General features: G+C 39.0%; 1 protein-coding gene across 1 annotated transcript; it reads right to left on the bottom strand.

Annotated features, from left to right (window-relative positions):
- Window positions 1-6,044: 6,044 nt before the first annotated feature.
- Smp_078320 (eukaryotic translation initiation factor 3 subunit 5 (M67 family)) lies at window positions 6,045-6,665 on the bottom strand (the record flags this gene model as incomplete). Its single annotated transcript, XM_018789157.1, has 3 exons — window positions 6,045-6,368; window positions 6,403-6,524; window positions 6,557-6,665. 3 exons carry the CDS (start codon window positions 6,663-6,665, stop codon window positions 6,045-6,047), a joined length of 555 nt encoding a protein of 184 aa, XP_018654628.1.
- Between the last annotated feature and the right edge of the window lie 4,230 nt (window positions 6,666-10,895).

Below are 10,895 nucleotides of genomic sequence, written 5' to 3'. Positions count from 1 at the left end.
GGTAAACGTCTGTTACTCAGTTTGAAATTGATACAATAACAGTATCCACCACAGTAGTTTATTGTATCCCTCAACAGGATGTTAACAACCGACAAAAAACGGAACGATAATGACACGTCAATAAATGTGATAGGAACTTTAAGGGTTTTAGGATGCTTAGTGCAATTTTACGCACGGTTTAAAGAGTGTAAAGCAGCGACTTGGAGAGCCATTTTGACTAATGCAGTCGAATCCCCGTCTGTTGTATTGTCTGCATAAAACGAAGAACTTTACAACAGCGTGTTAACTTTATTTTGACATTTAATTACCCATTCACGTATTCAGTCATCATCAACACAACCTAGCACAGCAAGATGTACTTAGTACAAAAAGACAATTAAAGGGTATTTTCGAAGAGCTTTTTCGTTATCTTTAACGATAAGTACACTTCAACAACTTCGTACATCTTTATGTGCCGAAAAACAACTCGGGTGACTGATAGTTCAACGTGCGAAACGCTGCATCACGACTTTACCAACAATTTTACCATTTGCGAAGTGTTTTAAGATATTGTGATGATAATGGACAGGTTTTTTCTATATAATTAGAGTACGTTGAATATTTGAAATTCATTTTACCTGTGATTGTGGATACTAATCTGCTTATGGTCATATGCGTTATTGTCGATTGTTTATTTATTTAAACACAAATATTGGTACAAATGGGCACCAGATACATGTGCGTTACACAAATCTCATTTGATTTTTGTGAGGGCTGTGATACTGCCCGGGAGCCCAAACCGAAGCAGGTCGATTGTTAGTTTTGAACACTGATTAAGGAAGAATGAATGAGAACTACTTCACATATTCGACTTAGTTACATATTATAATTAGGTCACTGAACATTTGCGAATCGTTAAGTGTCTTTAATAAACATACTTTGTGTTATATCCCAATGAGTAAAAAATTGTTTCTGACGTTTCGTGACTTAACGTAACCTTCTTTAGAGTAAATAGTTGGGATACAACAAGAAGTATATTTATTATTAACTTTCTACCCGATATTCAATTTATTTGGAACAATCAGTTAGGTGCTTTGTTGATTTCAGATTTTGTACCATCCAAAGGGATTCAATCAGCTTAAACGGGATGAAGGATCGAGCCGGTTTTATTATCACCTTCCATAGCAAGTACACTATGTGTGAGTGGAATCACATTAATAAGTCATGATGTTGATCAACATAGTCGCTACATTAAAATACTTCGAAATAGGGTTAAACATCCGTAGAATATTTTGCTAAAAAGTCTTCAGGATGAGTAATACAACTTTTTCCAAATATCGTTTTGTGGTAGTGGTATGATATCCCCGAGTTTTTAAATGAGAAAGCCGCTTTATATTTACACATGTTCTCGGTTTAGAAGCAATTTGTCTCACTACAAACATTACTAGAGAGTATTCTTTGGGTTGACCATTCAGGCATATAAATCCTGGGAATTAGTCTAAGCAAACGTACGAAACTAATATTCGCCAGCTGCGATCTCAAAACACCAGAGCATCCGAGTAGGTTAAAGGATGACTGAAAAATCATGCCGCCAGTTGTTGAATGGACCATCGATTTGAAGCATGTTACGGGAAAACAATTATATTACCACCCTTAATGATAGCTGGAGAACTTAGGTGCTTTGTAATTATTTGTCGTAGCGTGGATGCATTTAGTTTTTTCTAAATCTTATTATAATCCACTTTTAACTTCTAGGCTTTTTGGTTTCATTCCTTTTTTGTACTTTACTCTTAAAGGTTAGTCTTTGTAATAAAATATCGACAGCTACTATCAGTTACTTTGATTTGTTTTCTTAACTCCTGATATGATGCGTGACAAGTTGAATATGGGAACATTAGTGCAGCGTCTAGGAGTCGTTTCTCACTACCTAACCAGATCAAACTACTGTTGTTTGGAACGGATAGTCGATATTCAGATAAAATATCTTTAGACAGATACAAAAGGTAAGCTTACACTTCAGACAAATTACACCAGATCACGTCAGTTGAAGATCCAATCTACATCACTTAAAAAAATTTTCAGAGACATACCTTGCTAACTGCGAAGAACACTAATAAAGAGATAATAATGCTTAAATGAACATAGATTCTAATAACTCGCACCAATGTAATCGCGAGAGAAAAATTAGACGTACTAAGACTTTTAACCCATAAAGACTGCAACCAACCAGTGAAACGATGATAGTAAACCTACATCAATAGGTTAAAATATAAGCATTGGAAACAAACAAACATATGTAATAGACAACGTCACACCTCATTAAAGTACCGCATTTCCAGGAAATTGAGTAGATATATATTTCACCTACAAATCGGGGCAACAATTTATACTTGTCTACTAGTTGTAAGCGTTTACAGCTGGATACTCTGTTCAACATTGAGAAAATTTACTTGAAATGGGAATGTTCACTGGGCCAGATTTAAAATCTTTAGATGCGTCCGGATAAGATTAGTGAGGTAAGTGATCATCAGCAAATCTTTATAGCTCGAGTTGATCAGTTGCTCCAAATGATCAGGGTCTAATTTGGGGATTGAGAAAATTAACTGTGCTATGGACCTCCCAATTTTGGGGTCAGCTGGACATTTGTTATCGATAACATTTTCAACATAACGAATGACCTGATCCAACATAGTTAGCAGATGTTGTGAAAGTTGATACAGATAGACCATGTCATCTCCAAGCTGAAAGTTTCAAACAGATCACAAAATTGTCATCTCGAAATGTTATACATAACTGCTTATGAATAATAAGAATGTTTTTAAAAAAACTGACGAGAACAAGCAAATGTAATTAAACTGATCTTTTACTCGTTTCATGAGAAAAAAAAGTGAATACGCAAATGAATCAATTACAGTCGAAGCGTTTTAACGGTTATCAAGTCAAACATAAAAGCACTCATATATCTACGAATTATACAGAAATACGACTCAAAGGGCATAAACGATCAAACAAACTATGGGTGCTTTTCATGTTTCTATTGATTGGAATCGATAATAATCAACAGGCAATCAGTTAGTCATACGCAGTATAGAACCTGGCATTTATGTGCATAAATTCACGTTGCCATACCATAGCGCAGCGAGATGAAATTATCAAGACAAATCCCAGAAAATAGAATTAATAATAGTATCAGTAGTAGTGGTACCGCTCAGGTAGAAGTGTACAATTACCTGAAAGACATATCCATATCACCTCAGTCAGCGAAGATTCACTACCTTTTCGACCGATTTCTCACCTTTAGCAAACAGTGTCTAACCACCTCATTGCTCCCTCAACGCTTCCAATGTATTTTAGATACTATGTAAGTCAAACCGACTCCTCGGTGGTTATCATAGGAGAGCTTTCACCTTTTTTTACAAACTGGGACGAGCAGCGATTGAAATCAGCCAGAAGTGTTTATGTTCAGTCCCCAGTCAATCCAGTTGCTAAGACTAAACTACGCCTAAAGATTTCCAGGACTATTCCACCCGAACCGGCCGCTTATTCTTGCTTTAGGTTACTTATAACCTTGGCAGCATCACTAAGAGTTAGAGAACCCACATCAATTTCTTATTTAGGTTCTTTGGATAAAGTCGCTTACTGAAGGCCAGTTGAACTGTTCCTCAAATTGTTTTATTCATCGGTCTAATCTTTAATGTAAGTGGGTAATAATCCCTCCTTTCACCGAGATAGTTTCAAAAACAGCCGGATTTTCGTACCCGTATTTTTGATAAGTTTGAATGGTCTTGTGTTTAACACTGCGGCTTCCTATTCTTTCTATTTCTTCCAGTACCAAACACCTCACGATCGTTGCGTAAGGTCTTAATCAGTATTTTCAAGCTGCCTCTACTCTACGTGGCGTTTGGAGCTTGGCGTGGAGCTTTGGGGCATTTATCAGTTTTGTGGACGCCACAGAAAGCCACTGATATTTCTTAACGTTTTGGTTTAAGTTGTTGGTAGATTTCACAGTTATTTCCGAGCTGACTGCTTCTCTGGTTGTTCCTGAAATAGATTTTTGACTTTTTCCTCATTAAACTGAACACAAAGGCATCTACTTGTGGCTTTTCTATGTCTAGTAGGAACCTGCAAACATATGCTTGCATTAAAGAGTAACCAGAGTCTAAACATATGCCACAGAATGATCGGTAGTCTTCCACCGGGCCTTTCAAACGATGGCTGAAGGAACTGTGGTCTATTTGTGTTCAACATCGAAGTCCATTGTGAGGGTGGTCATGACGGACGTAGATGTTTGTTAGAAAAAAAACTATCTGAGTACATTTTCATCACCCGGTCACTATTATCTGTTCAATTGGCCAAAACTTCTTGAGACCCATTAAAATGCCTTTCAGTTTGGGTTTGAACTACTGACTTGGACAGTAAGATCACATATTATTACGTCTGAAATTTTGGGATTTTTAAGGAAGATGAAAGGCTTTCTATAAAATCCATCTTTACTCCATTTAATCTCCAATAAGTGAGAATGTATGTAGAATCAACGAAGAGAGTACGGTGTGTTTCCGTCTTCTCCAGTTCTTACTATTCCATTTACTAAACAGCAAGTGGGCAGGGCAATAAAAGTCGACCACCAGTTACTTATTCCCGAGTTTGAATCTCGTTGTACCTACTTTGGTTTGGACAATCGAGTAGCATCATCAAATCTCAACACTGTTGATGTTGCTCACTTCCAAGTATCTGGTTTTTTTCTTGCTGTCTCGTCCAGTCAGATAGTGCACAGGCGACTGTCTATTGAGATCTAGTCCAACTGAGTCTGTTCTACTTTTGAACTTAATGCTATGCCTATTTTAGCGAGGCCACAGAAAGTAACATTAACGTCTCGGGATACACTCGGGTTCTCCATTTTGATGAGGTGATGTCCAGTAAATGACCATACTTGGGTTCTACATGCGTGTTTTGAAAGCATAGCACAAGACTTAACAGTCCCTCCTGGTCGGCTTCATATACGGTCCAAACATTGAAAGCTCTAACATACAATTTAAAGCACGGTTCCAAATCATGAGTAACATTTCATAAAGTTGAATTGTTAGTTAGTAGTGCAGGTAGGAGAAGAATTAAAGCGATGAAGGGATCCCATCGTTAAAAAGTTGGTCTCTGTTGTTGTTAGAGATATGAGAGCGGCTGTCACTTCCAGGTTGCTAAAAGCTGGTATAAGTAGTTGTACTAAAAAATTTATCAGAACTATGTGGTAAATCAGCGCGACATATTTTGAACAATTTGATTACGTATTTGCTTTCCAAGACCTTTATATATAAAAAGCAAGGATAACTAAGGAAAGTGGAATGAACCACAGCATTAACTTGTAAATTACCACTATCACGGCAGGTTAAAAGTGAGCATAAACTGTCGTTAAGCACATAAAGGAGAGATAAATCACCATACATTCAAAACTCCTATGAATTCTAGTATTCGCCCCTGGCCTTTGTCACAACACTACAAACACTGACTTACTATCCAACCCATGCCCCGTCTAATAAGGTTATATAATAAACAACTGTCTTACTCCATTACTAAATATTTAGTAGTAACGGGTCATAGGGTTTAGATTAAATCACTGTTTATGGTGTTATGTGAAAGTGGCCAGCGAGGAATACTAATGCCTATTGATTGATCGAAATATATTGCGCTTATATATTACGTGGTTCTGATAAGCCTTGTCATTTAAGTGCGCTATATAAGTTGATTAGAACTTCCAAATAATAACTTGACTCAAAAATCAAACACAGGTGTATGTTGCTAGCTCTTAGTTATGCTAAGTAGACGGTCTCATCACACTTATTCAAAATTTTGGCGTTACTTGTGGTTAAAAAAATGACAAATCGTATGTATCACAACCAACCACTTATCTTGGATGTCTGATCGGCCCTAATGGGTTGGTGTCTGACGAAATCTCTGCACGGATTCAAAAAGCTCCTTTGGCTTTCGTCACCTATGGCGAAGACGAGATATCTGTCTGTCAAGTAAGGGACGAGTATATTGAGTATATATTGAGGGTACACTTCAATGAATTATCAGCTTACTTCAGGCTCTAATTTACTCCTTGGATCAATAGAAGACACCATCATTTCAACGGCACAACGTTCTGCACCGTAACACTCGACTTCTACCTCCACCGGTACAAAAATAAAGCCCTGTGTTCCCCCAGGAATACCCATCTTTCTACATAGGTAAGCTTTTATGGCCATTTTGTCCCCGATAGTCATATTTGTGTCAACCATTAAAAAGATTGCATTTTTTGACTTCTGCATGTAAACATCTTGATGGATAAGTTTGAGGGTCTCTGGAATTTCATTCCCCGTTGCATACCACCCAACAATGTTATGAGAGGGATTCACCTAAAAAATTAGTTATCTAACAAAAACCATTTACTTTGCGCTCAAGAACTGTCATATTGTTTTTGAACTCTATGTCCATGGACACATCGACCGCAGATTCTTGGTGCAGAACACTGTAGCAATGAGTAACTTCGATTATCCCTTTTCCCCACGTCCCTGTGGTAATCATGAAAACAACGTTATCATACCAAGGAGAGTGCCAATAACTCTCTCTGATCCTTCCGCGCGTCTTTCGTATGCATCGACAATTGATGCTAACACCACAGGATGAACGTGAACGGCTGAACCTGACTCCATTCACGTTGGGCAATTTTTGTAAAGCGCGCTCTTAATATAGGTTGATCCTCAATTCTCAATTCTGCTTTTTTTCAGTCAGTCTTTCGTAATAAGGATAGAAGGTCAGTCGACCAATGTTAGTCCTCACAATTTGCAGCACAGTCGAGATCGAATTTTGCTGTGAACGTAGCAGCAAACTGTGACGATATTATGTTATCTGATCGATTATAAAAGCTCAAATTGTTCAAAGGGTTGTGGATGGAATAGAATAAGCTTCCGTGTCCAGTAGCAGTGGATCACCAACACCTACAGGAAAGAACTTGAGTATAATAACGATAATAGAGAAAAAAGAAATCAGTAATTCATGATAAGATGTTATCATTAGTTCTTAAGAATATATCAAGTTTTCTCTTAAAGGACTTCTGAGAAGTCGCCTGAACTAGCTCAGCCGTCAGTGAATTACAACATTTGACCATTCCTAAGGGGTAGAAGGTGTGTCTACACTCCGTTCTGCTATGTTGTGTCTCCAGTTTCTGGTTGTTACCCGTAAGATTTGTGTTGGGACTAAGCTTAAGTACGTGTTTAACGGGGTGTCCATAGGTGTTAAGGATACTGTAAGCCATTAGAAAGTCACCTCCAAGACACCTGTACTCTAATGAGTAAGGGTTAAGTGATTGGAGGAGCTCTTCATAAGACTTGAATTTGAGTCCCTGAATTGATTTCGTGGCTCGCCGTTAGACACGTTCCAGAGTGTCCTAATCCTTTTGCAGTGAGGGAGGAAATACTGTTTCCGTACTCTAAATGGAGACGAATAAAACTGTTGAAGATTATGTAGAAAGTTCTTCCGTCAAACTGGCCAAAAATGCGCTTCAACTTTACCAGTACAAGATTTGCTCAGAAGACATTCTTGTCACAGTTGGCGTAAGAATTCAGATCGTAGGGTACCAGCACTCCTAGATCTTTTTCAACTTAGGGTACTTCTAGAGGGAAGTTCCCCAAGTTGTATTTGTAGGCTGTAACATATCTCAGATGGACTACTTTACACTTTGAAGTGTTAGAGGTAAGTCCGTTATCGTCTTCCCAAATTCGAAGTCGAGTCAGATCCTCCTAAAGTGCCAGTTCATCATTATGGCTCCATACTTCTCGCCAGAGCTTCACATCATCAGCGAAAAGTAATAAATCTGACGATATCTGCTGTGGAAGGTCGTTTACATAAATCAACAAAAGAAGAGGTCCTAGCACTGGACCCTGAGAGACACCACTAGGACATTCCATAGCCTTGGAGAAGGTGAAGTTAACTCTAGCCTTCAAATGTCGATGTTTTAGATATGAGGTGAGTCAATCAGTTAAAGGTGATTTGATACCTAACCATTTCAGCTTATCGATAAAACATATATGGTTGACCCGATCAAAAGCCCTTGAGAAAGCAGGGTATGTGACGTCAACCCTCCTCTTGAGATCAAGGATGATCGTCCATCTGTCCACAGAGATCTGCAGGTTGGTTATGCATGAGTGACCTTTCCTGAACCTGTGTTGTTGGGGTGAAAATAAGTTTATGGATAGTAAGTAGTCTTGTAGACCATCCCATACCAGGGACTCCGTAATTTTCGAGGATATAGAGAGAAACGCTACCGGTCGGTAGCTCGAAGGTTCGCTTCATCGACCTCATTTGAAAATTAGTGTGATGTGGGCCACCCTCCAATTTTCTGGTAATGTGCCTCGGTTTAGTATACGTGAGAGCATCACGCCAAGCGGTTTTGCAAGGATTGAAGCTGATTCCCTCAGCATAGCAGGATTGACCATATCCTGACCAGGAGAAGTGTCTATTTTGGGTGCTGCAGTTTCCGGTACACCAAGTCAGAGCTCAGATTCATTTCTGAAAGTCTTATTGAGTTGCAGGTGAAGCTTTCATCAATGTAGTTAATATGGGTCGGTTGAAATGTCCGAGAGTACTGTTCTGCCAGAAGGTCAGCGGCGTCACCGTTGTTGTTGTTTTGGCTATTATGACCTAACAGTCGAAAAACTCCGGTTTTGGCTTGTCGAAGGGGAGCCGCATAACGGAATGAGCTTTTCGGATTGGAGATAAATTTATGGATGAGCTTTGCCTGATACTGAAGCCTGTCTTCTCTTATTGCCTTTGTGCATGGGTTCCTCGCTTTTTTGAGTTGCCCGTTTACTTTTCGATAGTGTAATAAGAAGACGAAGATTATCAGAACTATGTTATATATTAGCGCAATATATTTCGAACAATCTGATCACACATATACTTGTTAAGTGCATTTATATATAAAAATAAAATGTCAACTAGACTGGAAATGGGGGTCAGGGAAGACTTACTTGTAGGGACCGTTTGAGGAACTTATTGCCTTGTAGTACATAAGAGCGTATGCAGTAAGAAATGCCAATGAGGATTCACATCAAGTTGAGGGTGAACATCCAAATCCACCTGTTGTAAATAGTCCTGTGAAGCTGACGCATTCGACTGTTTGAAATTCTAGCGCCTGTTATGGATGGTATATCTTACCTTATTTTTGCTGACGAAACTGAAGGTTATAAAGGTGTGATCGCTCTTCCCCAGGGAGGCCAGGATTGAGAGGTTGTCAGCTAGGAATTCTTCGTTTGTAAATACCCAGTCTATGCGCCACGGTATCTGACTTTCTCCAACGAGTTGTCGACTTCACATTTTCGAATAATTCCAGTTCCTCATTGAGGTTGAAGAACCGAGCTTCAGTTGAGTTTTCGTCTTCAATATACGTGATCGATGTCAACAGTAGGCTTCCTGTAGATGACCCCAAGATTGTGAATTCCTTTCTTTGGAAGACAAAGAAAGTGAGGCATATCATATGCAAATTTGTCACCGAGTTATTTAAAAAATGATCAAGTCGCCTCTGATTCTTTTATATGACAATGGAAATAGGTTTAGTTGAGCCGGTCGAGCACCATAACAAAGCCTCATTATTCCGAGAATTAGCTTATTAACGGCTCACGGATTCTTTTCCAGCGAGAACGCATTAAGGCTTATGGTTAATGAAGCTGTTTTGGCATTGTTAATAAAACTTGATCACTCATGTTACCGCCTTGAGACTTCTCGCGGAACTAGTATAATGTTATTCATCGTGTATATATACTTATGTTGATGACCGACATGCATCGTATTGCACTCGAGCATTTGTCCGCAACTTCTAATTTTTAGACCGGTTAGATAATTTATCCTGAACACTCTGAAGCCCCAAACAATCGCCTTTACACTTTATAGCTCTCCATATCTCGATATCGTCAGCAGATAACAAAACCTATGGTGATAGGAGACTATGAAGGTCTTTTGCACTCAGGAGGTACAACACTGGCCCCAAAACTGTACCCTGAGGCACTCTGCTATGCACAGTTTCCCAGCTAGACAACCTTGAGTTTACCCGTACTATTCGTTGGCTCTCAACTAGGAAGCCCTTTATCCACAACAACAAATTGCCTCCAATCCCGATATTACTTAACTTATATAACAGCCGGTTGTGAGGAACTTTGTCAAAAGCCTCGCCGGAGTCAATGTAGGCTACATCTATGGGTAACTTCTGATCTTGAGGAGGGCACCAACTTCCACGGGCTACCAATAATTTTGGGAGACATGAATAATCTGTTCTAAAGTCATACTGCTCTTCGTGAAGATTAGGCTTTTAGTCTAGATACTGACTGGAACATTCCCTTCCGAATAATATTTTCTAAAATGTTAGCAACCACGCCAATTGGGCTTACGTGTCGATAGTTCTCAGGTTTATGCCTCGTACCTGTCTTGAAAGTCGGACTTACTAAGGCATTCTTCCAGTCTTTAGTAATCTGCTGTGGGTTACGGAAAGATTAGAACATATTTTTAAGGGGTTCGTGACAAAACTTGCTACTTCCTTCGGTAACCTCGGGTGAATTTCATCCAATCCCATGGATTTCCCCATATAAAACTCATTTAACAGACCAAAGACATCGATTTCTTTAATGACCACGGTGTGCAATGTGCGAGGGGATTTGTATGGACTAGAGAAAAGTGTGTCTCCATGGTATATACATTGCCGAAATAACTTGGGAGCACCTGAACTTAACCATAATTGTCCTGCGCTAATAATTCAGCACTACTGTTTCCTCATAATGCTGGAACATAGACTCTTCTATTAGTCTTTTGTTTTATGAACGAGTATAAGCGTTTAGGGTATCTTTTAGATTCCTTAGCAATGTTTTCGCCGTACAAACTTCCAAACTTGCTGA

The sequence above is a fragment of the Schistosoma mansoni genome, chromosome W, assembly GCF_000237925.1.
Source record: "Schistosoma mansoni strain Puerto Rico chromosome W, complete genome".
In the NCBI taxonomy this organism is placed as follows: Eukaryota; Metazoa; Platyhelminthes; class Trematoda; order Strigeidida; family Schistosomatidae; genus Schistosoma; species Schistosoma mansoni.
The sequence above is the reverse complement of the archived record's forward strand: the minus strand, read 5'-3'. Positions and strand labels throughout refer to the sequence as shown.